Source organism: Oryctolagus cuniculus, chromosome 12, assembly GCF_051225735.1.
Source record: "Oryctolagus cuniculus isolate XC-2025 breed Fujian yellow rabbit chromosome 12, ASM5122573v1, whole genome shotgun sequence".
NCBI classification, from domain to species: domain Eukaryota; kingdom Metazoa; phylum Chordata; class Mammalia; order Lagomorpha; family Leporidae; genus Oryctolagus; species Oryctolagus cuniculus.
This window is the reverse complement of record NC_142878.1, coordinates 91,461,276-91,485,979: the sequence shown is the minus strand read 5'-3', so window position 1 is coordinate 91,485,979 and position 24,704 is coordinate 91,461,276. Positions and strand designations below refer to the sequence as shown.

Genomic DNA, 24,704 nt, shown 5'->3' with positions numbered 1-24,704 from the left:
CTCATCATTAATCCATCTGGAAGCAATTTCATCATGGCGTGAGGCACTGACAGTTGACCTTTGCAAGCCAGGAGCGGAGGTATGGCAGAGTGCCGGCAACGGACCGGAGCCCAGGGAGGAGCGGCCCACTCGTCCCCACAGCACTGCAGGCTGCGCGGATGCGCGGAGCTGGGCCAGTCCCCAGGCAGACAGAGCCCTGAGGCCAGCTGGCTCCGGAGGGGCGGTGAGCTGTGCTTCAGAATCCCGAATCCACTGGAGCCGCCCTGGGCTTGTGCCCGGCTGCTGGGCACGGCAGACGGCATCTGGAATGCGTGAAAGTGTTTGCCGGGAACCTCCGTGCCCTCCACCCCACTTGACGTCAACATGGGGGATGCAGGGAGACAAGGACTTATGGTCCCCATTTCCACACGAGTTAGGCGACACGCCGGAGGTCAACAATCCTGGCAAGTGGCAGAAGCCAGACCACTTGCCATGGAATCCACCGACCTCTCTCTGTCCTCAGTGTCACGACGGCTGCCCCCCAGGGTGGAAGGGAGGCTCCCCCTAGCCTTGTGCCAACCTGCGGCCCCCACCTGCCAGCCAGAGTCGGGAACAGAGGCTTCCTTCCACGCACACCTCCCCTCCCCCTGCACTCTCTGGCGCAGGGTGGGAGTGGGGATGAGTCAGGGCGGGGAGGGGGAACTCAGGCATAAACAAGTGGGACTGACAGCGAGCACTTTCCCCGAGGCTCGTGACCTCCCACGGGCCTCCAGGGACTCTGCCTGAACGGCTGCAGCTTAAAAATTTCATGATCCAGCCTTCGCACATTTAATCTGCTCCGTTCACGTAAGCAACTGTAGAGGGGGGAGACCCTGAGACAGGAGGTGGGGGCGAGGGGGCAGGCTCTCCCCGAGAGCAGTGCCTTTTCCAACAAGCCACTCCTGCAGCCAACCAACGAGCCCAAGGCTGGGTCTTCTCCCAGCCTCATAGGAAAGGACGCCCAGGACGCAGAACCACAGCGCGTGCCAATCCCTCGCGGCCTGGGACACTGCTGCAGGGGGCGTGCCCAAGCTCTGGCAAGAGGGCTCAGGTCGCCCGGGTCCCCTGGGTCACGCCTCGGGCAGACCCCAGAGCCACTTACCTGCTCCAGGGGGATGACGAGGAAGGAGCCGCCGCCCGCGCTCTCGGTGACGATGGCCAGGAAGCGGGCGTTGACGGCGCAGAAGTGGTTATCGTGCACGTTCTTGGTGATGGGGATGCCGTCGAAGCAGTGCTCGCGGTTGGCCACCTTCCCGTAGACGTTCCGGAACTTGGAGCTGCGGTACTGCGGACGCCAGGACATCTGTTGAGGGGCCAGAGAGCCTGGGTCAGCCTGGCCACCGGCTTGTGAGGGGCCCTGAGCTGGGCACAGGCGGCAGGGGTGCAGGAGGTGGCTGAGCCCCAGTGCCTGCCTCAGGCAGGAGGCTGCAGGATCCCCTCCCTCTTTGGGTGAGCTCCCACGAGGGCCAAGGCCTTCCGCCACTCCCTGCTTTTGGTCCACATCCTTCCAGAAAGGACAGAGCAAAGCAGCACTGCGCGACACTGCCTCCTGTGGTCCGACACGCTGCTGAATCCCACGTTCACGAAGATTGGGGTGGTGCCGATGGCGGGGCTTGGAAGGGTGAGGGTGGCCCTCTATGCACAAGGGGACAAGCCACGGCCCATTCCTCATCAGCCCCTCCTCAGGTACTCTCTGGAGTTTCCCATCCACAAGGCCATCCCCAGGAGTCCTGTAGGTCATCACCATTATGCACAGAGAAGTCAAGTGACTTGTCCAAGGCCACACAGCAGGGTAGGGCTATGAAGACAGACAGGTCTCCTAAGTGAAGATCTGAGGCTCCAACCCATGCCAGGTGCCCTACCCATGCATCACCCGGCCCCCCGGTGGCATTGTTCAGAAGCACTAAGTCCTGGGTCCCCGTTCAGACCTCGGGAGACGGGACCTCCAGTTACATCGGCAATTTTAGCCAGGGGCCCTGCCCACCTCCTGGCTCGGTTGGAACCACATTAAAATCGGAAGACGCCTGTTCTAGAGAACTGGGCAGGACCCCTCCCCCGGCCCTCTCTGCCCACCAAGGACAACACAGGCTCCAGCCGCCCAACTGAGCCCTTTCACTGCCTCCTCTGGCACCTGTCCAGGCTGGGCACAGCGGTGCACAGATGTGCAGGCGTTGGGTGGGTAGACACGGGACGGGCAGTGCTCCGTGGAGTCCCGCTCCGCCCAGGATGGCGCCTCCTGCAGGGAAGTCCTGAGCTGGGTCGCCCTGGCAGACGCACAGCACACGGCCCCAGGCCTGGCACCTGGCAGGGCGCATCCGCGCTTCCCGAAATGATTGAAATGATAGTGCTTCCGGCCCCACAGATGTTGCCCTGGCCTATCTCCAGGTGTGCCTGAGCCCCACCCCATCCCGGGACAGCATGGGGCAAGCTAGCTTCCTCCCTGAACTTTCCCCGGGGGAAGCGCAATCAGAAGCGAACGCTGCCACTCACTCAGGAAACCGACTCTGGGAAATTTCAATGAAAACAAAACTGCAACTGATTTAAGTGAAGCCAGGAGCTAAGCCACCAAAGACCTCCTTATCGAAGGAAGAGGCTCGGTATCTGACACGGAGAAGCCGCAGATGCTGTTCCCCCAGCTCCACGGCCCTCCTCCACCCCAAGGTCACCCTCACCCCAGCAGAGCCATCTCCCCACCTCCCCGCCTCTACCCACACCGTATCTCTCTGCCGCTTGCCTTCTCTGCTGAGCCCTGCCCAAGGCCTTCCGGACAAAGTCCCGCAGGACAGGCAAGAGCACCGATGGGAGCCTGGCGGGTCACTGTGGACTCCCCCAAGCGGAGCCCAGGTGGTCACTCGAGATCCCTTCACTGGATATAGAGGTGACAACTTTTAATTCAAGTCGTCGCATGTTTATTTTAATTTGGGTTTGAAAAAAATGCACCTTGCACATGAGGTGGAGAACTTCACAGGCACCATTGCTAGGAGAAAGGGGAACAAAGCAGTGGGAAGAACACAGTATTAAAACCACAGCAAGATGGTGCCGCGGCTCACTAGGCTAATCCTCTGCCTTGCGGCGCCGGCACTCCGGGTTCTAGTCCCGGTCGGGGCGCCGGATTCTGTCCCGGTTGCCCCTCTTCCAGGCCAGCCCTCTGCTGTGGCCAGGGAGTGCAGTGGAGGATGGCCCAAGTGCTTGGGCCCTGCACCCCATGGGAGACCAGGAGAAGCACCTGGCTCCTGCCATCGGATCAGCGGCCATTGGAGGGTGAACCAACGGCAAAGGAAGACCTTTCTCTCAGTCTCTCTCTCTCACTGTCCACTCTGCCTGTCAAAACAAACAAACAAAAAAACAAAAACAAAAAAACAAACAAAAAAACCCACAGTGTGGGTGGTTTGAGGACCTGGTAGAATTCTAGAATTCTGTCTGAGCTGGGAAGGATGTGCCCCTTCCAGGTAGAACATTCCAGATTCCGCGGTTCCCACAGAAGATGGACAGGGACAGTTCTGTCCCCCCAGAATAGACACAGGCCAAGGCTGCTGAACAGGGGCCGCGTGTTCTGTCTCCGGCATGAGCACAGCCAGGGGCTGGGGCCCGGGGATGCCAGCATGAGCCTGGGTATAGAGCGAGTGGCCTGGCACTTAGGGCCTGAGTCTCCCAGGGCAGATGGCCCTGCAGGGTCTCCTGGGGACTGTGAGGGGAGGGTCACAAGCATTGGACTGGGCGCCTCATAGACCTACATCCAAGTCCCACCTCTGCTGCCAATGAGCTGTGTGACTTGGGCAAGCCTCACCACCTCTCTGTGCCACCTGCACCGCACCTAGACAAAAGAGTTAATAACAACCCTGCCCCCACCCCAGGACTTGGGGGAATGAATGCTAAGCTGCCCAGGGCAAGCCGACCTGACCGAGCCTTCTGCACACCCGCCACATTCACCCCAGGTACCCCAGTCCCTGCCTGTCTCCCACTGATGTCACCCCTCCTCTTCTACCCTCCCCTGCCTCTCCTGCCCCACTCTTTCCTGTCTGCCCCCCACCCGGTCTACAGAGCGTGCACTGGGCATTTGTGGTGCAGGCTCCGTGTGAGCACCACTGCCTCCCCGGATGCTTCTGCCATCAACCCCCACCCCAGCCCAGCTGGCACTGCTGGGAGCCCACAGCTCTCTGGGTGACGTGTCAACCCCCCCGCCGCGGGGATGGGCTGGGACAGATCTGTTTCCTGGGGACACTGGAGCACGTTCTGCACAGGGCTGGCTGGCTGCAGGCCTGGCCTGGGTCTCGAGGGAGATTCTCTCTGCTGGGCCTTTGGAAGTGCAAGGGAGGGAGGCCGGAGGTCCTTGCTTATGAGTGGGTCACATTGTGGGGTCTGCACACGGGCCCACAGCGAGCGTTCATGGCCTGGCCGCAATACGGGGAGCCTGCGGTCCTGGGCTCTGCTCCCCAAGCCTGGGACGGGCCCGTCACCTCCCTCGGTGGCCCAGGGCCCTCCTGTCCCCCCCTCTCCTTCTCAGCCATTCTTCTCCCTCTCTCTCTTTCTTCTTCGGCAGCATTACTGGGGACAACCTTGCAAAACTCGTGACTTCTGCCTCCTGGTTCCTTCAGCACGCGTTTCCCAGCCAGCCAGCGCCTCCTGCCCCAGCACTTTGCCATCGCCACGGCCAGGAACACGGACAGCAGCTCCTCACGGCCCCCGGATATCCAGCCCGCATGCACGTTCCCCCAAAGTGTCTTTCACACCCACTCTACGTTTTCAACGAAAGGTCCACACACTGCGTGCGGCTGTGACCTCGCTCTCGCATCCCTGCGCCTGCAACACGCAGCACGGCCCGGCATCCTGTCTGCTGTCGGCTCGTGGCATCCTCAGTCATTCCTGTGTGCCCTGGAAACATGGGCTTTAGGTCTTTAGCCCTGATTGAATTCAAGCTGAAATGCCTCCTCCCGCAGTCTCTTGGTCTGGTGGGGGGTGAGGGGTGGGAAGGAGAGGGGAGGGCAGAGGGAACACGTGAGCAGGCACCTGGGCTGGCTGGTGGCGGCGACAGGCCAGGTGGCCAAGGCTCTGTTCTGGGTGGGATCTGGGTGGGGGCAGGAGGCTGGAGGGTCTGAGAGGCCAGAGCAGATGCCCCCCCCCCCACGCACACTACAGGCCACGGGGCTCTGACCTTCCCACCCTGCACCACTAAAGGGGGGGACGCCATCCTGAGGTCCCGTGCAGCTGGGGCAGGCAGGGAACAGAAGTCTCCTTCTCCCCAGGCTGCTGGCTGCGTGTGGAGAAGTCACTCAGGACATTAAAGAGAAACCAGTGTGTGTGTTGGGGGGGGCAAGAGGTGACCTGCGAGTCTGACCTTTTGCCCTTTGCCCTGTCACAGCAGTCCTGTTAGGAGGGGGACTCGGAGGGGACGAGGGTCCCCAGCCAGGGTGGCAGGACCGGGCCCAGAGGGCCTCTGTGCCTTCAGTGGTGTGGAGGAACTCAATTCTCCTGGGACAGGGTGGCCATCTGCGTCCATCCATTGTTCCACGTCGCCCTGGGCCAGAGGTCGCCCGCCTCATCCTTGAACCCCCTGCAGGGACGAGAAGCTCACGACCTATCAAGGCAGCCTTCTTTTCCGCCTCGGCCATCCCTCACCAGTAAAAGGCAGCGCTGTCCGGGGTGGGTGCTGTGGAGCAGTGGCTTAAGCCGCCGCTTGGAACACCCACATCCCATGTCAGAGTGCCTGGGTTCAAATCCTGCCTCTGCTTCCGGTCCAGCTTCCTACTAATGCATTCTGGGAGGCAGCAGGTGATGGCTCAGGTACTGCATGGAAGACTCTCTTTCCATAAGAATAAATGAATCCATAAGAATAAATGAATTAACTTCAAAAACAGACAGTTCTGCTTTGTAAGGAGCTCCAAGGTGTCCCAGTCGTCGTGTGTCTCTTGGTCCAGTCTTCTCCAGGGCCAGCGGGGGGAATCCCGGCGGCGCCCACCCACAGCCACAACCCCTGCAGCCTCCCCGCCCCCTCAGTCAGCCATGCAGCTGTCCAGCTGGCAGCGCCGGGCCGATACTGCAACCCCACTTCCGAGATACGGGCTCAGAGGCGTGCAAGGGGTGGGGGCCGGATTTTGGCCAAGAACTTGTGACTTCACCTCCTGGTCTTTCCAGAGCGTACAGTGAATCTTGTCCTCTCTCAGCCTCTGCACCCAAACGCTCACCTCTGCCTGCTTGTTCCAGTAACACACAGCACTCCACGAGATTACAAAAACCAACAGTCGGCTGCTCGGCTGCTCACTGGCAGCCCCTCCCGGGGCTCGGGCCGCCCTGGTCTCCCTCTGAGAGGGGACAGCCAGAAGCAAGGCGCTGTCACTTTGCCCCTGGCACCTCTCAAGAGGTGGAGGCCGAGAGGCTGGCTTTACTTCTCCCGGGAGATCATCACTGGGTTTGCTCAGCAGGGCAGCAAAGCGCCCCCTGTCCTTAGATGTGATAATTGATGGCCCATGGCCAGCAGCCACTCTGTCATCATGAGGATGATGATAAAAACCACGCTCCAGGGGGCAAGAAAGAGTTTGTCTTTCCTGCCTCTGCTCGTGCAGGGACAGGAGCTTCTGGCCACAGGCACATCAAGAGGCTGGGGAGCAGGTGCCTTGGGGGCTGCATGCCCAGCGGACAGCCCAACGGGATGCATGGAGCAGCCACGCCCTGTCCATGTGCCACGGGGGAAAGACTACATTTTTCTGCTGCGTGGCCTCCTTCCTCCGCCAGGCTCTGGGAGTCAACCACACCTCTGTCGTGGGATCTGAGGATGGAGCATGAGCGACACCATGGTGAGAGGAAGACACTGTCACCAGTACCCGGTCCCATGCCCTCGCAGAGTGCTGGGTCTGTGAGCAGTAGCGGGTCTGCCTCAGCCAGCTCCACCTGCCCTGGCCCAGGGAAGCCAGACACACAGGAGGGGAGCAGCCGAGAGCCGAGAGCCCGAGCTGTGCACCAGGTGGGGTAGCGTCTCCGGTGGATGCAAAGCTTCAGTTTTTTCCTTGCAAAATGCAGGGGTGTGAGCACATTCCATGAGCAGGAGAACTCTAAAGAAAATTGCACTCAGGGGCTGGTGCTGTAGCATAGTAGGCTAAGCCCCTGCTTGTGGCACCAGCATCCCATATGGGTGCTGGTTTGAGTCCTGGCTGCTCCACTTCTGATCCAGCTCCCTGCTAAGGGCCTGGGAAAGCAGTGGAAGGTGCCCCAAGTCCTTGGGCCCCTGCATCCATGTGGGAGACCCAGAAGAAGCTCCTGGCTCCTTTGGATTGACCCAGCTCCAGCCATTGCAGCCATCTGGGGAATGAACCAGCAGATGGAAGGCCTCTTTCTGCCTCTGCTCCTCTTTGTCTGTGGCTCTGCCTCTCGAATGAATAAGTGAATTAAAAAAAAAAAAAGAAAACTTTACTTAGAACTCCAAACTGTACCTGTACAACAGGTAAAGCCAGAGCCATTTCCTTTCAATGAAGAAAGCAGCCGGAAACACCTGCGAGCCAGGGTCCTGGGCTGCACACAGCCTGATGTAAGGGCCCTGGAGTGCAGGGAGCCGGTGCTGCTGGCCCAGCTGCTGGCTCACCAAAGCCCCCACGCAGGCTCCCCTTGCTTCTCCCGCCACAGGAGTTTGGGCTGGATGACCCACCACCCAGCTCTGCCCTGCCGTGGGCTAGCCCAGGATGCTGGGGTATCACTGGCCCAGCTCTGCCCTGTTGTGGGCTAGCCCAGGATGCCAGGGTCTCGTTGGCTCCCAGGAGATGCTGTTACATCTCAAGAAATTCCCAGCCCTGGGACGCTGGGCCACACATTTTCTACCTTACATGCACTGAGATCTCTGAATCCACTGGCACTGGGCTTTGGGGACCCCGGGGGGGCCCTCAGGGTCCACCTTGTAATTCTCTGCATCCTTCAGCAGGCGTGCAGGGCCGGGGTGGGTTCAGCTCCGGCAGGGTAAGGATTTCTGTCTCTTTCGTCCACTGCTCTTTCCACAGTGCCGCAAACACCAGCAGGCTCACCAGTGGTGAGCACTCAAAGGATGTGCCCGCAGCGGTGCTGTGCTGGGACGTGTTTAACAACCGGCTCTCTGGAAGGCAGGAGGAATGCACTATTTGCCAATGTCCATGGTGTAAATGTTGCCACCATGGCCAGTTTCCAGGCTGCCAATGTGACACAGCCGAGTGTCTCGTTGGGGCAGCGTTAAACAGCCACAGAAATGAAATGACAGACGATGGAGCTGCAGGATGAGCGGGTTTGGAGTTTCGCTCTGGGTGGAGTCTCCCAGAGCTCTGGCCCAGGCTTCCCAGGCATCAGGCCATCCAAGGAGAGAGTTAGGGGGCCGGAAATCTGTGGACGCCCACAGCTGAGCCCATGCACCTGAGAGCGGGCTAAAACGGCACCATTCCACAGGGCGGCCGCCGGCCACACGTGGCCCCTTAAGCTCAGATTGATGACAATTAAATCCAATCAGAAATTGCTTCCCCAGTCAGACTAACCACGTTGTAAGGGTTCACTGGCCGCATTGGAAGGTGGTGGCCATACTGGGCGGCACGCTCTCAAAGCATTCCCTTGGACATCACTGGGGGGATGTCACTGAGATCCCAAAGCAAAACGTCCTGTGGAAAAAGGACCTCACTGAACCCACAGACCTGGCAGGTCCCGGGAGGGACACGTGGGGACCAGGGAAGGCCACAATAAGGGGTCACTCCACTGAATTTCTCCACCCCTCGCAGAAATGGAGTTCTGGGCCTGCTCCTACCAACCACGGGGGCCTCTTCTCCTCAACGCCTCATCCTGCTCACCTGTGAAATGGGCAGCCTCTCTCAGGCTATCAGGGAGCAGACCAAAGTCCAGCAGGAGCGGGCGTGGCTGGCTGCTGCCTCTGCACAGAGGGTGCAGGTCCACCCCCTGCAGACCCAGCACCCTGCCCACCTGCCAGTGCCCTTCCAGCCAGACACAAAGTCTACTCTGGGCCAGGCTGCTGTCCGGGGCCCCCGCAGCCTTTCCTGTTCTGCAGAGAAGCCCAGAGGCCGCTTCCGCCTCAGCCTCTGGAGCAGAGCCTCCCCAGCCCCCACCACAGCCCCGAAGCACCCCCCCCCCAGATGCTGTGCTGTCTTGTGCGGCCCCAGCTCCTGCCTCTCCACCCACGGAACCACGGCCAGCTCCTCGGATTGTTTACTATGAGCTAAGCATTTCACACTCATGACCTTTTGGAGTCCTTGACCCCAAGGAATAAACATTAACTATTCTCCCCACTTCCCCGACGCAAACGGGCTGGTCCAAGGTCACTTAGGGGACACCAACCTTGTCCTCCCTTCATCCACAGGGCCAGATCCCACAACATCCCGGCCGGCAGGGAGCCAGGAGAAGGAAATGCCTGCCTCCCCCACCCCGCCCCTCTCTCCGGCCCAGCTTCTTCTCCCTGGGATCCCGACTCAAACAGGCGTTCACCGAGCCACAGTCTGCCCCAGCAGAAGAGCAGCCACAGCTCCACTGAAATCCAGCCCAGTGAGGCCCAGAGAGGGTGAGTGACTTGCCCAAGGTCACACAGCACGGTCCCCAGATGACCAGTGCACACCGCCAGCCTCCCACTCCGGGGAAGGTAAGATCTGGCGCTGCCACCTGTCCCCTGCAGGCTGACCCAGTGGTAGTAGCTGGGTGGGAGGTGGCACAGCAGCCCCCAGCCCCACCCAGGGAGGCACCCCCTCCTCTGGGGTTCTGAGTCCTGTGTTCCTCTGGCCAGGCAGGGAGGGGGGTGGGTGACAGAACCCACAGATGGGTTTCTATTTGTAGTCCCTGAGCCCGGTCTGTGCCAGACTCCTGACCTATTTTGAGGAACCGAGGGCCCTGCTGGCTCAGAGATGGCCTCCCACTCGCAGTCCCGTAACCCACAGCCTGGCAGGAGATTGCATGAGTGATTCAGGAAACAAAAATCTTTGAAAATGAGGCTTGCTGGGGGTGGGAAACGGCCTGCAAATCCGAGCTCCAGAGGAGGGATCCGCAGCGCGAGCCCCAAGCCCCCCCCGGCCTGAGTTGCTGGTGGGAATCCAAGTTCCTAGGTCCCCGGTCTGCAGAAACACACATGGGGGGGGGGGGAGGAATGTGCATGTCATTAACCAGGCCACGCCCCCACCAGGTGGCTCCTATTTGGGGTCTCTGCTATTCAAGGTAAGGGCTGTGGACCACCAGCTGCGGCATCACCTGGGAGCCAAGGTCAACAAGACCCCAGGTGATTCGCCCGGACACTAAGTCCAGAGCCGCTGCCCGGGGCCAGTGCTCTTCCATCCCGAGTGTCCGGCAGAGTCACGGGGTGGACTCGTCCGAGGCCGCCCGCTTCTGATCCAGGCAGTCCCGGGTGGGGCCTGGGAATCTGCATTCCCATCAAGTGGCCGGGAGACACGGAAGCTTCTGGTCCTGGATCCCGACTTTGGTCCCTGAGCTGCAGGGCAAGGAGCACTGTGCGCTCCGGAGCGCGGGCTCTGTGACCTCCCCTTGACCGCTCTGAGTCGCAGTGTCTCCACCTATAAATGCACACATTCCCACCGCTTTCCCTAGGAGAGTTTGAGGAGCCGGTGTGTAAGTGCTTTGTGAACTGTGAACGGCTCTACAGAAACTGCCCTTTATTTATCCAATGTTTACGTATTTATTGTTTGTTCAGTGACACAGAGGCAGGGACAGAACCTTCCACACACTCCGGTTCACTCCCCAGATGGCCACAACAGCTGGTGCTGGGCCTTGCTGAAGCCAGGAGCCCGGAACTCCAGCCAGCTCTCCCACATGAGTGGCAGGGGCCCAAGCACGTGGGCCGTCTTCTGCTGCTTTCCCAGGTGCATTAGCAGGGAGCTGGATGGGAAGTGGAGCAGCGAGACTCGAACCGACGCACGTATGGGATGTCGGCGGCATAGGCTGCAGCTTTACCCACTGGCCACAACACCAGCCCTACGGTCTTGACTTCTGTGCCCTCCTCTGTGGCCCCTGGCTCTCAGCATGGGCGGCTGAGCAGCTCTTCAGAAAAGGGTCTTTTGTAGTGGACACTGGTGGTCGAGTGAGAGGCTCCCGCCTGTGCCACACCCTTCTGCCTCCCAGGACGGGGTGGGGCCCTGTGCTCGCTGGCTGCCCCGGATGCACAGCCTGTCCCCTCTGAGGGGCTCGTCAGCAGCGCCCCCACGCCCAGGCTCTGGGGCTCAGGATGGTGACGGTCGCGCAGAACTAGCAGAGGTCAACACTGCTTTTTATCAATGAGAGCTCCCGAAATAACGACGCGCCGTGTGCGTGCCGGGAAGGAAGCAACTCCGAGGGTGGCAGCAGTGGGGTGGCTTCCCCAGGGACAGCTGCTGCTTCCTCTCGGGGCCCAGGGGCCTGCCAAGGAGTCCTGCTTGTTCGTCCCTGCAGTCCCAGGACCCTGGGCCTGTCCACTGCCCAGAGGGAGACCTGGGCTTCCTGTCACCTGGCAATGTGGGGACACACGGGCCAGCGCGCCATCCCCCAGGTGTGAGCCTTCACCTTACCCTGCCCGAATGACCATCTATCCAAACTGCCAGCCGGGCAGGGCACAGGAGAGAAGGATGGTCTGCTGGTTCTGCTGTCACATCGCTTGGACAGCAGAGGGCAGTCTCCGAGGGTCCAGAGAGAGAAACGCCGAGCCCCCTCGTGCCGCTGTTAACCACCGGAAGTGACAGAGGACAGCGCATCCAGACGCCCACGAGAAGCAGAGGCCACAGGCACTGGCACACAGCTTGTTTGGGGATGAGCCCTCTGCACTACTACCCTCCGCATCCCCAAGGCGAGTGTGCGTGTGTAGGAAGAACCACCTCCTGCTGGACCCTGGAAGCCATTCCAGGGGCCTCACCAGATGAAAGTTCAAAAACCAGAATGGAAACTTTTTGATTGAATTTATTGTTACCCACAGAACAAAAGGGTTTCTGCTGTAAAACCCCTCTGACTGGGGCTGGCGCTGTGGCGCAGTGGGTTAAGCAGCCTATGGTGCCGACATCCTATACAGACACCAGTTCAAGTCCCGGCTGCTCCACTTCCCATCCAGCTCCCTGCTAATGCAGAGGATGGCCCAAGTGTCTGGGCCCCTGTACCCACAGGGGAGATCTTGTTCTTGGCTTCAGCCTGGCCCAGCCCTGGCTATTGTAGCCATTTGGGGAGTGAACCAGCGGATGGAAGACTTCTGTCTCTCTGTCTCTGTCTCTATCTCTCTGTAACTCTGCCTTTCAAATAAACAAAATCTCTAAAAAATAAATAAATAAAAAGCCCTCCAAATGAAGAGTGTCTCAGAAAGAATATCCTGCCTCTCACTGCCTTCTACAAAGATTCTAGTACCAGTAAGCACAGCGGATCTCCCTGGATCTTTAGCCAACTTCCCTGTGACAGCCTCTGTTCCCCTGGCTGCTGGGGGTGCAGCCCCATTCTAGGTGGCCGCATCGTGTCCCTGACCCCCCAGCCCCCAGCCCTGCTCCGTGACTGTGACCACACTCAGAGCGGATGGCTGCATGCACAGCCAGCTGCTCCCCGCGATGTCAGCTACACGGGGCCAGCGGCAGAGGCAGAGCTGAGAGCTGAAAGGAGGGGAACGGAGAACAGATGAGCGAGAAACGCACGGGCGTGGTTTTTATTTTGCAGCCACTTTCACATGTCTGCAGTCACTGGTTTCCAGCTGCCCTTTCGCCCCCTAGATGCACGCCTCCCTCCCCCCAACCTCCCACCAACCTCAAGAACCTCGGGGCAGCAGGATGCAAAAGAGAATCCGGGTCCTGACATCCAACACGGACGTTGCTGCAACACGAATGATCGATCCATCGATCGTCTTAAAAGCCAGACTTGTTCAGAGGAGGCTTTTCTCGAATCTCGCCGCCCTGCGTTAGCCAACCAAGAGTCCGCCTGGCCGACCCTATTCTAGCGAGCCCTGGGGGGACCCCAGAGGAAGGGGAGGCCGCCCTGGCAGCCTGAATGCCGGGAAGCAGGCCTGGAAGCGAGCAGTCAGAGGCGCGGCCTGATTTCCTGGCCCTCGTGTTGGAATCTCAGGGGTGAATGTGCCAGGGCAGCTGAGAGTCTGAGAACATGGCGGGTCCCTCGCCCACTTTCCTGCTGGGATTCTGGAAGGAGCAGGGACTCAGTTCAGAACAGGGGCGAAGTCAAAGATGGCTCCACGATGCGCCACGGCGAGGGGCATGGCCAGAGAGGGCCCAGGGAGGGGGCCACTCCTGCGTCCCTGCCAGCTGCTGGCTGCTGGAGAGAACCCGAGGATCCCTGCCCATGCCTGAGGGCAAAGAAACTCGAGCCCCTCCCCCAATTTCCTTCCCAGCATTCCTCTCACCCTTTGCTGGGTGCCCCAGGGTGTGCCCATGCAGCTGCCCGTCTCCCGTGCAGCGGCTGGAAAAGTGGCACAGCTCTAGGGACAACGGGGACCAGCGGGGAACAGAAACAATCACCGGATTCGAACCGCCTGCCCACTGCTCCACCAGCCATGGCGCACAGCGCCCCCCGGGGGTGGGTGGCGACACTGCTGCATCTCCAGAGGAGAATTTTTTCCTCTTTCCTTCGATCCCACTGCGCACTGCCATTGCAACAGAAGCCACGAGGAAGAGCTGCACAGGGGAATGAGGGAAGCATGCGGAACACTGGGCACAGCGCCTGTGGGCGTGGCGTGGCTCCAGCACCCTCCCTCCCTCCCCTTCCCAGTGACCACCATGCTTAGGGGGCAAACATGGCCCCAGCAGCCCCTGGGCGGGGGGGGGGGCGCCGGCACCTCCGGCAGGTGCTCCTGCCGTCCTTTCTGGAAGCCTCTCTTTGAGCTGCTCTCTCCAGGGTGCTTTTCCTTCATGGTGTCCACTTCAATCCGGTGTGCACACGCACACACCTGCACATGCACACACAACGCTCGCACAGGCAAGCGTGCACACACACACACACACACACCTGGCTCAGCAGCCCAATGTGCTGACTCCACAGTGAGTTGGGGCCGCGGCTGCAGGTTCAGGGGCCCCCGTGGGTTCCTTCCTCTGCCTCATCCAAACCCTCCTGATTTATCCTGCATGGAGCCCCATGCTTCTGCAGGCTCCTTGTCTGTTTCACACTCTGGTTAGGGGGCCCGGGAGGGGGCCAGTGCCCGGCCTCCCCCCTCCACCACCGCACCCATCATTTCAGCCCCCTCCTGGCTTTGAACCTTCCCAGTCACTTCAAAACTCCAAGCTGGATTTGCTTGCGTGCCCATGGCTGGCCCGGTGCAGACTCGTCTCTGTCGGTGACACCTCCCACTTGTCTGTCCATGGAGCCAGGGCCTCTGCGGGCCACTGGACACTTTTGTGAGATAGAAAAAGATGTCCTGTCCTGACAGATGCTGCTCCAGGCAGAGTCAGTCCCAACTCGCCCCCCTGCTGGCCTTGTTCAGGGCACAACCTGCACCACTGTACATAGCAGACCGCTGTGGAATCTTTCCAGTCACCCACTCTAGAACTTGCAGTGTGGAGTGGCCTAGCGCACAGGGGCAGCAGCCTCACAAAACTCCAGGACCCACTGGGCCCACGCCAGCCCCAACCCCCTGCCCGGCTCCCCTCCCAGGCTCCCACTCGGTGGGGCAGCAGAGCCCCTGTCCCAGCAGACACAGCCGTCCCTGCCCTCCTCAGCTCTCCCCGTGGCCCACGGCACACGGGAAACCTTAGGGGATCCCTGGCAGAACGATGTCTCCCGCACACAGCAGCCAGCCCAGGGGCCAGGCTCAGGGGATGGACAGAAGGCGGGCCCTGGCTGGAGGCCTTGCCCTCCCGCTGGCCAGCTACTGTCCTGAATAAGTTGTTTGGCTTCTGGTTGGCGAGGAGCACATGGTGCTACCTCCCGAGGGGTGGCGACAGGGGGCAAAATCAGGAGAGACCTGCTCGATGTGTGTGCTGCCTCCTTGTTGATAACGCTGGCGACACAGGGTGGGGTACGCCCGGTGTATTCAACACTCAGGCTTGTGCTTGTTAAGGGGCCAGCGCCGCCCTAAGCACTTTACAATGCGGATTCCCTTAATCCTCAGTGAGGGACGGGCTGTCATCTTCTCCTTGGTACAGGAGGGGAACCGAGGCACAGGCATCAAGGAACTTGCCCAGGGAGAAAGGGGCAGAGGAAAGATTCCGACCCAGGCCCTGGAGCTCCACGGTCATTCCTCAAGTGGCACAGACAGAGTGTGGGGCCGCTCTGGCTATTGTGGGAAGCAGGATGACACGTGCTAAGTGCTGGGCACACAGCACATTTGCCAAGCAAGGCCATTACGTTCATCGACCATTATGGTTGTCATCCCCCTGGCTCAGCGCCCGCCTGAATTCTGCAGCCTCCTCTTCCCCTCGCCCCTCCCTCCAGCATTGATGGGTTGGGTGATGGTTGAGAGGGGGAGGGGTCTCATCACCTTTTGTAGAAGCTTCCTGCTGGGTTTCCGAGAGGGGCAGGGTACAGAGGAGAGGGTAACGCCATCGGCACACAACCTCATCCATCTGGTACCTCGGGAGCTCAGCAGAAGCTGCGCCGGCGCCAGCGGGGAGGCAGAGGAAGGGGCTGGGCCTGTGAGCCTCAGGGGTCGGTGGAGGGGGAAGCAGACAGAGGGAGCCAGGCTGTTCCTGCCAGACTGAGCTCCACAAATGATCCCCGGGGCTCCTGACGCTATCCGGGAGCCCTGCAGCCGTGCCATTTCCTGCTCATCCCACCTGGGCCTCCCGGGCTGGCACCAGGACTCGGGGCTCCCTCTTCCACCGACTGGGGGCTGCGCTCAGACCCTCCCCGTGGTCCCTGGCATGCGGCCACCTCCATCTCCCCAGCCCCAAGCCGGTCCTGAGACACCCGCCGGGGTCTCTGCATCGCGGGTCCTGGCTTCCTGCCCGTCTCTCCCCCAACACCTACCTTCTCCTCGGGGGCCCTGCACTTGCAAGTCCCGTCATGCCACCTGTGTTCTAGTTCCTGAACACCCTGGGGGGGGGGGAGGGTCAGGACAGCATGAGAGCTGTCCCCAAGTCCCCCACACGAGACTGGCCCAAGGTAAGTATAGTAACGAATACTTGGAAATAAAGCAAAGAAACGGAGATAAAACTTTAAACATAGTGCACACAGAGTACTCGCTCAGCACCTGCTCTCCAAGCCGCCCAGGAAGCGACTAACGGAGTCCCTAGGATCCTGGCGAGGCCAGCCTCACTGCGCCCATGGGGCAGGTGCCGGAACAGCGGCCGAGGGATGGCGAGTGTCTTGCTATGGTCCCGCAGTTATGGGCTGGGACCCAAGCATGTGCACTGCTAAGCGATTCTGCTCTGTGAGAACCCAGAGTGGCTGTCTCCCCGGGCCTGCACCTGGCTCCTCCATGCGGCACCTGGACTCCGGCTTCTCCTCCTGTCCATGCCAACTCCTTCCCTGAGGGCCCTGGGCGGTGACAAGAGCAAAACCCCTGCTGGTCCCCCACCCCCACCCCGCAGGCAGTGCCCACAGATGCAAGAACAGCAAGGGAGTCTGGGGTAGCCTCGGGACACCCCACTTTGTCTGGGATCCCAGGAACGGCGTCCCCTCGCTGTCTGTCACTCACTGTGGCGCCTCTGGTCCTGCATCCTTCCCTGGGCTCTGGTTAACCTGTGGGCCCTGTGCACCTTCATATCCACCAAGTGCACGGCGGGCGGTGGGGGGCAGTGAGCCCCGGGCCCCGGGTCCCCAAGAGAAAGGAGCGCGAAACAAGGCCACAAGCCGTCCACGGAGGGCACAGCCATCCCCCGGGACAACGACAGGTGCCTTTAGGAGCTTATGTTTCAGTAGCACAAGAATCTGGGGCACTTTGGACTTGCTGTTCTGAAAATACAGGGTTCAGTCGCTGATGGAATTTATAAGGATTCTACCCAGGGTGCACGCCCGCACCCATGGGCGCCTCGTCCTCTGCCAGAGCCAGGCTCTCCCTTGCCCGCCTCGCCTCCCCATGCAGCCCATCCTTCATGGTGCACAAACTCCTACTCTGCTGCCGAGGCCCCCTTGGGGTCACCGCCTCTGGGGAGGCCTCCCTGATAGTGCAAGGTCCAAGGTAGGTCACTGTGTCCTCAAAACACCTTTCCACATTGCTCGAGGAGCCCTGGCCCCAGTGTGCAGCCACCAGGCTGAAGTCTGGTTTCTCCCTGTCTGCCCCCCAGCACTCGGCACCACATACACCGCCCGGCATCCAAGGACTCAATCTACCCAGCAGATGTGGGGTTTGAGGTCCAGCATCGTGATTTAAACTGTTCTGAATCTGTTGCCAACATTTAAAAAAAATCAGGATACTTATATAAAAATCCAGATTTCTTTCCTTTTTTGAAAAAGCAGCAACGAGAAAAATCTGCCCACTCTGGGCCCACTCTCCCACTGCCGCCCTAAAGAAGGAAGTGGGGACTTGGGTCACACCCAGGTCGCCGCAGTGTTGGGGCTCTGGAACTCTGTGCCCTAGCAGTGGCACGTGGTGGCCCGTTTCCAAATGTATTTATTTATTTGAGAGGCAGAGAGAGAGAGGGAGGTCTTCTATCCTCCCCAGATGGCCGCAACGGCCGGAGCTGGGCCAATCCAAAGCCAGGAACCAAAGATGCAGGGGCCCAAGCACGTGGGCCATCTTTCACTGTCCTCCGGGGCCACAGCAGAGAACTGGCTTGGAATGGAGCAGCTGGGACTCGAACCGGTACCCAAGTGGGATGCCGGCGCCGCAGATGAGGCTTTTACCTGCTCTGTGACCGGGCCGGCCCCAGTGCAGGCCCCTACAGAACGAATCTTCTACCTTTCGCAGCAGCTGGTGCACAAGATCTGCATATGAACCCGACAAACAGCATTTCCAGCTGGATGGCATTTCTGGATGAAAGCTAAGGGCACACCAGTGACCCCAGCAAGATAGGCTGTGGCCCAGCTGAGTGACAGACGCCAGCACTGGGCCAAAAGATCCGAGTGGGCCGGCACGCCCAGCCCCGGGGAGAGAGGCTCCAGTGCGCTGTGTGGAGCAAGGGCACAGACGGAACAGCCGCTTCCCAGGTGAGCCCATCTAAAGGACTTCTGGGCGCAGACTTCTTGTTCATGTCTCTGGGGCCAGGTCTCCCTCTTCCCACTGTGGGCTGAGCTGAGCTGAGCAGAGCTGGGCACCTCTTGATGCCTCCTGTGCCGGGCTACAGAGTGACTGGTGTCCACCCGGAGTGGCAGGGCTGCTCACACACGCCCACGTCCCATCTCCTGCCTCGGAGCACACCAGCATCCCCAGGGCTGGGCTCCGGCGTGGGGTAATGGACCCGCCCCCGCCCCATCGCTGTCCTGCACCAGGCTCTTGCATGCTGGGACAAAGGAGCCTGCCCCAAGATGACCCCTGGTCCCCTCCAATGGCCTCAGCTCCATTCCAGAGTGGGAGAGGCTGACCTCACCCCCGTCCGTCCCTCTGGGATGGGCTGGGGTAGGGATGAGGAAGCGGGGTCAACACAGCTGTGGGTGGGGTGGACTGGACACTGCCAGGGCTCCCACATGACTGTCTGATGTGGTGGCACAGGACACAGGATGTGAGAGCAGCAGCTTGGGTCTGGCGGGGGAGCAGAGGCTGCCGGGCCACCTGGGACAGTCTCAAATGGCAGCTCAATAAGGAGCCTCACATGAAGATCCAGGCAGCCTCCTTGCTGTGTGACCCTAAGCAAGCAACACTACCTCTCTCAGCCTCTGTTTCCTTATTTATAAAACAGGGTTGATGTGAATGGGGCTTACCCGGGAGGGTTCACGGGCAGCACCCCCAGCACCTATAAATATTAGCCACCCCCACCCCTGCCTCCAGCCGGCTCCCCCATCTGTTCCTCCCCGCAGCCCTGTGCCCTCACCCGACGGGGCGTTGTGACAAGGTAAGCAAGCTCTAACCTCCCCGAGGGCACAGCCCGTGTCTGCCCTGTGCCCGGCTGCATCCCCAGCATTGCGAGCACAGTGCTGGGCGATCAGCTGTAAGTGCACGCACGCCTGAATGAATGAATGAATGAGTGGTGTGCACATGGAGTCCGCAGCCGGGACTGCCCTGCACAGGGCCCTGGTGCCCTTGTTTCTCACAAGCAGCTGGGGGTATCTGCAGGGGGCATGGGCTGCATGGCGGAGTGGTGAGTTCCCCGTCACTGAAGGCACTCAGAGAAAGGAGAGGGTCCCTCGGGGCAGGCGTCACTGAGGGGACTCCCCCCAGCAGGTGCAGGTGGAGCTGAACGACATCTCAGGTCTCCCATCCAACCCAGAGCCAGCGACACCAGGCTGACTGAGCCCATCTCGAATGCCCCAGCCCCCGACAGCCCCCTGGCAGGTCCTGCCCAGGCAGCCCACGAAAGTGCACTTGAACCTGACCCTGTCATCCTCACAGCACAGTCACACCCACACCCTCGCCGGGACACATGCTCTCAACACCAGCCTTGCCCACAGCCTCCACCGTCCCTACGGCTGCGCACACAGCACAGCGGCCACCACCGTCCACACCCCAGTACTCGCTGCAAACCAGGCTTTGGGCTAAATCCCCTCCTCCCATTCAGCTCATTTCGCTAACCCCATTTTAAAGGTGGAAAACCAGGGGCCAGCGCTGTGCTGTAGCAGGTTAAGTCACCGCCTGGCCCATGTGGACACCAGTTCAAGTCCAGGCTGCTCATCTTCCCATCCAGCTCCCTGCTAATGCACTTGGGAAAGCAGTGGAAGATGGCCCAAGTCCCTGGGCCCCTGCACCCACGTGGGAGACCCAGATGAAGCTCCTGGCTCCTGGCTTCAGCCTGGCCAGCCTTGGCCATCACACATTTGGGGAGTGAACGAGCAGATGGAAGATCTCTCTTTCTCTCCCTCCCTCTGCCTTTCAAATAAATAAAATAAATCTTAAAAAAAAAAAAAAAAAAAGGAAAACCAAGGCTCAGACGAGGCAACAACTCAGCCGCGGTCACAGAGCTGGGAGGAGCAGAGCTGGATTTGAATCCAAGCCAGGCTCACTCCAAGGCCCATCCTCCAGCCCCACTGCCTCCAGACACCAAACAGCAACCAATGCAAGCGCTGGCCAGGTTCCTTGCACCCTGACAATGAAGCCAGGCAGGGAATGCTCCCAGGGGCAGTGGCGCGATGAAGGCAGAGGCACGCCCGGGCGGCCCGGCTCCTGTCCCCTCGTCGTCCGCAATGGCTTCTCCACTCGTCCTGGCAACTCCTCCCAAGCGTCCAAGCCCAGATCGAATGTCTCCCGCTCTGATCCCTGAGAAAGAACGCCATGCTCCTTCGGTCACACTTGGCTCAGCGCTCATTCTAGCACTTACTGCATTGTTCTCCGGCCAACTGTTTACGAACCCGCCTCTCTGAGCTCCTGGGGGCTGGGGGCAGAGGCTGCAGCCCTCCCGCCACTGTGGCCACACGGCCCGCTACCCACCCCCTCACCTCCCCCACTGTGCCCCAAGATGCCCAGCTGCTCTGTGAAGGCCACGGCTTCGGGCTTAGGGCGCACGGGTCCCCACGCGGGTGTTGGCAGGGCCTATGGTGGCCACAGAGTTGAGAGCGTTCCCCGCTGACCTCATCCGTCCACACTGAGTGAGTGACACAGCTCATTACACACAGGCGAGAGGGAACAGCTGTGGCTGCCCCAGAAAGAAGCAACCTGCAGGAGGCAGGCGGCGTGTAATCAGCCATGGAGCGAGCACTCACACCGCCCTGCCCTCACCCCAGCTCACCATCCGCCAGTTGTCGGTGGATTTTGTCATAGAGACTGGCTCCCTGCCTCCCCCTGCCGCACATGCACCGTGGGAAGGCCCAGAACTTTTAAACCCGGGTCCCTCGGTGGTTGCCTGGGTGTCGGCAGATCCACCTCTGCTCCAGGCCTCAGTTTATTCCTCTGCAAAATGGAACACTAATGACCATGCTACACCTGTCTGATTAGGGCTGGGGCAGAAAGGGACTGAGAGGGATGAGTGTTCGGCTCAGTGGCTAAGGTGCCACCTGGGACGCCACACTCCTTATCAGAGTGCCTGGGTTCAAGTCCTACCTGTACGTCCCATTCCAACCCTGGGAGGCGGCAAGTGGTGGCTCAGGTGCGTGAGTCTCCGTCCCCTCCACTGGGGGCCAGGATTGAGCTCCAGCTCCTGGCTCCAGCCTGGCCCATCCTCAGTTGTTGTGGACATTCGGAGAGTGAACCAGTGGATGGAAGACGTCTGTCTGGCTCTGAATCCTTTGTCTGTCTGCCTTTCCAATAAATATGGATTTTTTTTAAAAAAGAAAACAATGGAATGAGAGAGTAAAAGAGCGAAGGCATTTTGGAAACATAAAAATGATTCAAGAGCAAAATGCAGGGCCAGGTGACCCCGTAAACTCAGGCTTCTGCGAGGCTGGGAGGGGAAGGCCCTCTCTCCTGCACAGACTTGCGGGCAGGTGCGCAGTCCGTGCCCCGCTTGTCAGATGAGAGGCTGGACAGAATCAGTGTTCCCCAAGCCTCACAGTCCGTACCCCGCGGCCAGCACATTCCTGCCATAGCTACAAATCAACAAACCATAGCGAACGTTCTCTAAACAGACTCTTTCCAAAAATTAAGCATCTGCCCGAGCCTCACTCTAAGCAATTTTAGCCAGGATATCTGGCTAAAACATGTCCTGGCTACCTGTTGCCCTGATACTCATTAAATAAATACATGACGATTAAACAAACCCTGCCCCCCCAACCCAGACCCTACAGAAGCCACCGTGGGCACCCCCGGGGGCCCGGTGGGCACTCTCCAAGTAGCAGAGGGAGTGAGAATGCCCCCAGCAGCCCACGGGTGACATCCACGTGATGACGCAACTGGCACCCAGCCCTGGGACAGGAGCCCCGGGAGACGGTCGGACAAACCCGCCCTAAAAGAGCTCTGTCTTTACCAGGGAAAACGCTCTGCAGCTGCTTCTAGATGTTTCCTTTGTGTGCTACCTGATCCTTACTGAGGCATTGTACACACACACACACACACACACACACACACACATTATAGCTGTAAGAAAACTACATGGCAGAATTCAGACTAAAGGGAAAATGAGGATTGGGGGAGGAAGGCAAGGTGAAATGAATGCACACCAGGCTTACTGGAGCTCTCAAATGCTCCTTGGAAGAGGACCACAGACTGGGACTCTGAGCTTCCTAGCAGCCAAAGGATAAAGGGCAACAGGATTCATTCTTCGTTCATTCTCGTCAGCATTGACCTATGAGCAATGTCTCCGAGATGGATCTGATATAACAGGCTCTGGGGCTGCGGCCCTGCCCCGAGGATGCTGCTCCCACCTGGCAGGCGTCCCTGCCTCTCCGGGAGTCCATCTCCTACGCTGACGTCACTGTGATCTTCCCCCAAATGAGGCTTGGATCATCTCCCTTCCCTTTCTCAAAAACGTCAAGTGTTTTTGCCTACAGAATGAAACGCCACAGTTTTCAGGCTTCTGATCAACCATCCCAAAGAGCCACACTTCCAGGGACCTCCTAATCAAAGCGCAGTGTGACTGCCTGAATTCACACCCAGCTCCAGCCCTCAGTGCTGGGTGACCCCAGGCAAGTTACGTAACTTCTCTGCGGCTCCATTTCCTTCTTCATAGCACAAGATACAAAGAGTCCTTGTCTGCTGGGATCCTGGAGAAGGGAGCGGGAGGGCCCAGGGAGGGCAGCCCCCACGCTGTCCTCTGGCTCCACCTGCCTGCCTTTCCCCTCTGCGTCAGCTGAGTGAGGTTCTTATCTGATTTTCCCAAACATCAGGACCCTTCCCCCAGGCAACACAGATCAGTACAGGATACACAGCAGATACATAGCTGTGCTCAATACGGCTTCTCACCCTGCTCACCCTGCGGACTCACCGCTGCCCACACTGGAAGACCTGGATTGAGTTCCTGGCTCCCGGCTCCAGCCCTGGCCCATCCCCCGCATTTGGGGGATGAGCTAGTAAATGGGCTCTCTCCCTCTCCCTCCCTCTCTCTCCCTCCCCTCCTCTTCCTCCCTCCCTCTCTCTCTCCCTTCCTCCCTCCCTCTCTCCCTCCCCCCTCTCTCCCTCTCTCTCTCCCTTCCCCCTCCCTCCCTCTCTCTCTCCCTCCCCTCTCTCTCCCTCCCTCTCTCTCTCCCTTCCTCCCTCCCTCTCTCTCCCTTCCTCCCTCCCTCTCTCTCCCTCCCCTCTCTCTCCCTCCCTCTCTCTCTCCCTTCCTCCCTCCCTCTCTCTCCCTCCCCTCTCTCTCCCTCCCTCTCTCTCTCCCTTCCTCCCTCCCTCTCTCTCCCTTCCTCCCTCCCTCTCTCTCCCTCCCCTCTCTCTCCCTCCCTCTCTCTCTCCCTTCCTCCCTCCCTCTCTCCCTCCCCCCTCTCTCCCTCTCTCTCTCCCTTCCCCCTCCCTCCCTCTCTCTCTCTCTCCCTCTCTCTCCCTCCCTCTCTCTCTCCCTTCCTCCCTCCCCCTCTCTTCCTCCCCCCTCTCTCCCTCTCTTTCTCCCTCCCCCCTCTCCCCCCTCTCTCTCCTCCCCTCTACCTCTCTCTCTCCATCCCCCCTCCCTCCCCCTCTCCCTCTCCCTCTCTTTCCCTCCCTCTCTCCCTCCCCCCTCCCTCCCTCTCTCTCCCTCCCCCTTTCCTCTCTCTCCCTCCCTCTCTCTCCCTCCCTCTCTGCCTCCCTCCTCCTTCTCTTTCGCTCCCCCTCCCTCTCTCTCCCCCTCCCCCTCCCTCCCCCCTCCCTCTCTCTCTCCCCCTCCCCCCTCCCTCCCTCTCTCTCCCTCCCTCTCTGCCTCCCTCCTCCCTCCCTCTCTCTCCCTCCCCCTCCCTCTCTCTTTCTCTCTCCCCCTCCCCCCTCCCTCCCTCTCTCTCTCTTTCTCTGTCTTTCTGCCCCTAAAATAAAAATTCAGGGGAAAAAATGAAGCAGAGTACCTTCCGATTTGGTTTCGTACCTGGAACATATGTTTATACTTGTGGCCACATGTTGGGTTATAACCTCACTAGGGGGTTAAGACCAAAACTGTCCAAAAGCCAGAGCACTAACTGTGGGTGCCTGTAGGGCCAGGGCTGCCTCCGGGTCCCCCTTGTGCCCAGCCCTTGGTACAAAGCCTGGTGCATAGCAGACACTCAACACACACTCGTTGCTTGTTTTGTGAATTGTAAATACCAGCGATCCAGAACAGGGAGCCTCCTGGGGCAGTCAGGGGTCAGTCTGAAGGTCAACCATGAACCTCCATGCTCAAACACAGCTACCGAGGGCCCCGCTCAGGCCCAGGAGCGGAGAGCAGCATGGTTTAGTGGCTGCCTACCCAGGATCCCCTCTGTCTCCACATCCTTCTTCTATGCAACGGGAATGAGCATGCCAGCATCGTCCCCCCGCGGCGAGGGACCACGCAAGGAAAGGGCTGGCGTGTCTGTGGCCCTGCTGTTGAGAATGCACACAAGCCCACGCACAAGCCCATGTACACACATGTGCACACACACACCACACAGGCACTACCCTTCATTCTGTTGCAATGTGGGGGTCCCGCACGGGCCCTAGCAGGTGAACAGCACAGCTGGGACTGCGACCAAGTCTCCCGGCCCCCTGACCCACGATGCACCAGACAGAAAAGCATTAGAAACCTTTCCCAGTCCCCCCGGACAGTGGGAGGTGGTGTCGATGCCCAGGTTCCGTGTCTGCGGAGACAGGTGGCCAGAGTGGCCGGCCCCCCACTGCCTCCAGGTTCCGGCCCACTCCTAGCTGCCACCCCCAGAGCCACCCATGCCAGCCTAGCACAGGGAGAGCT

The 24,704-nt window shown here is 60.0% G+C and overlaps 1 protein-coding gene across 2 annotated transcripts in view; it reads right to left on the bottom strand.

The window, feature by feature from the left end:
* CORO2B (coronin 2B) overlaps window positions 1-24,704 on the bottom strand; it is a 125,183-nt gene that overhangs the window by 71,242 nt on the left and 29,237 nt on the right. For both annotated transcript variants that reach the window (XM_051841569.3, XM_089310625.1), the window contains exon 2: window positions 1,121-1,321. In XM_051841569.3, coding sequence (XP_051697529.1) covers window positions 1,121-1,321 — 201 coding nt within the window. The remainder of the gene's footprint in view (window positions 1-1,120; window positions 1,322-24,704) is intronic.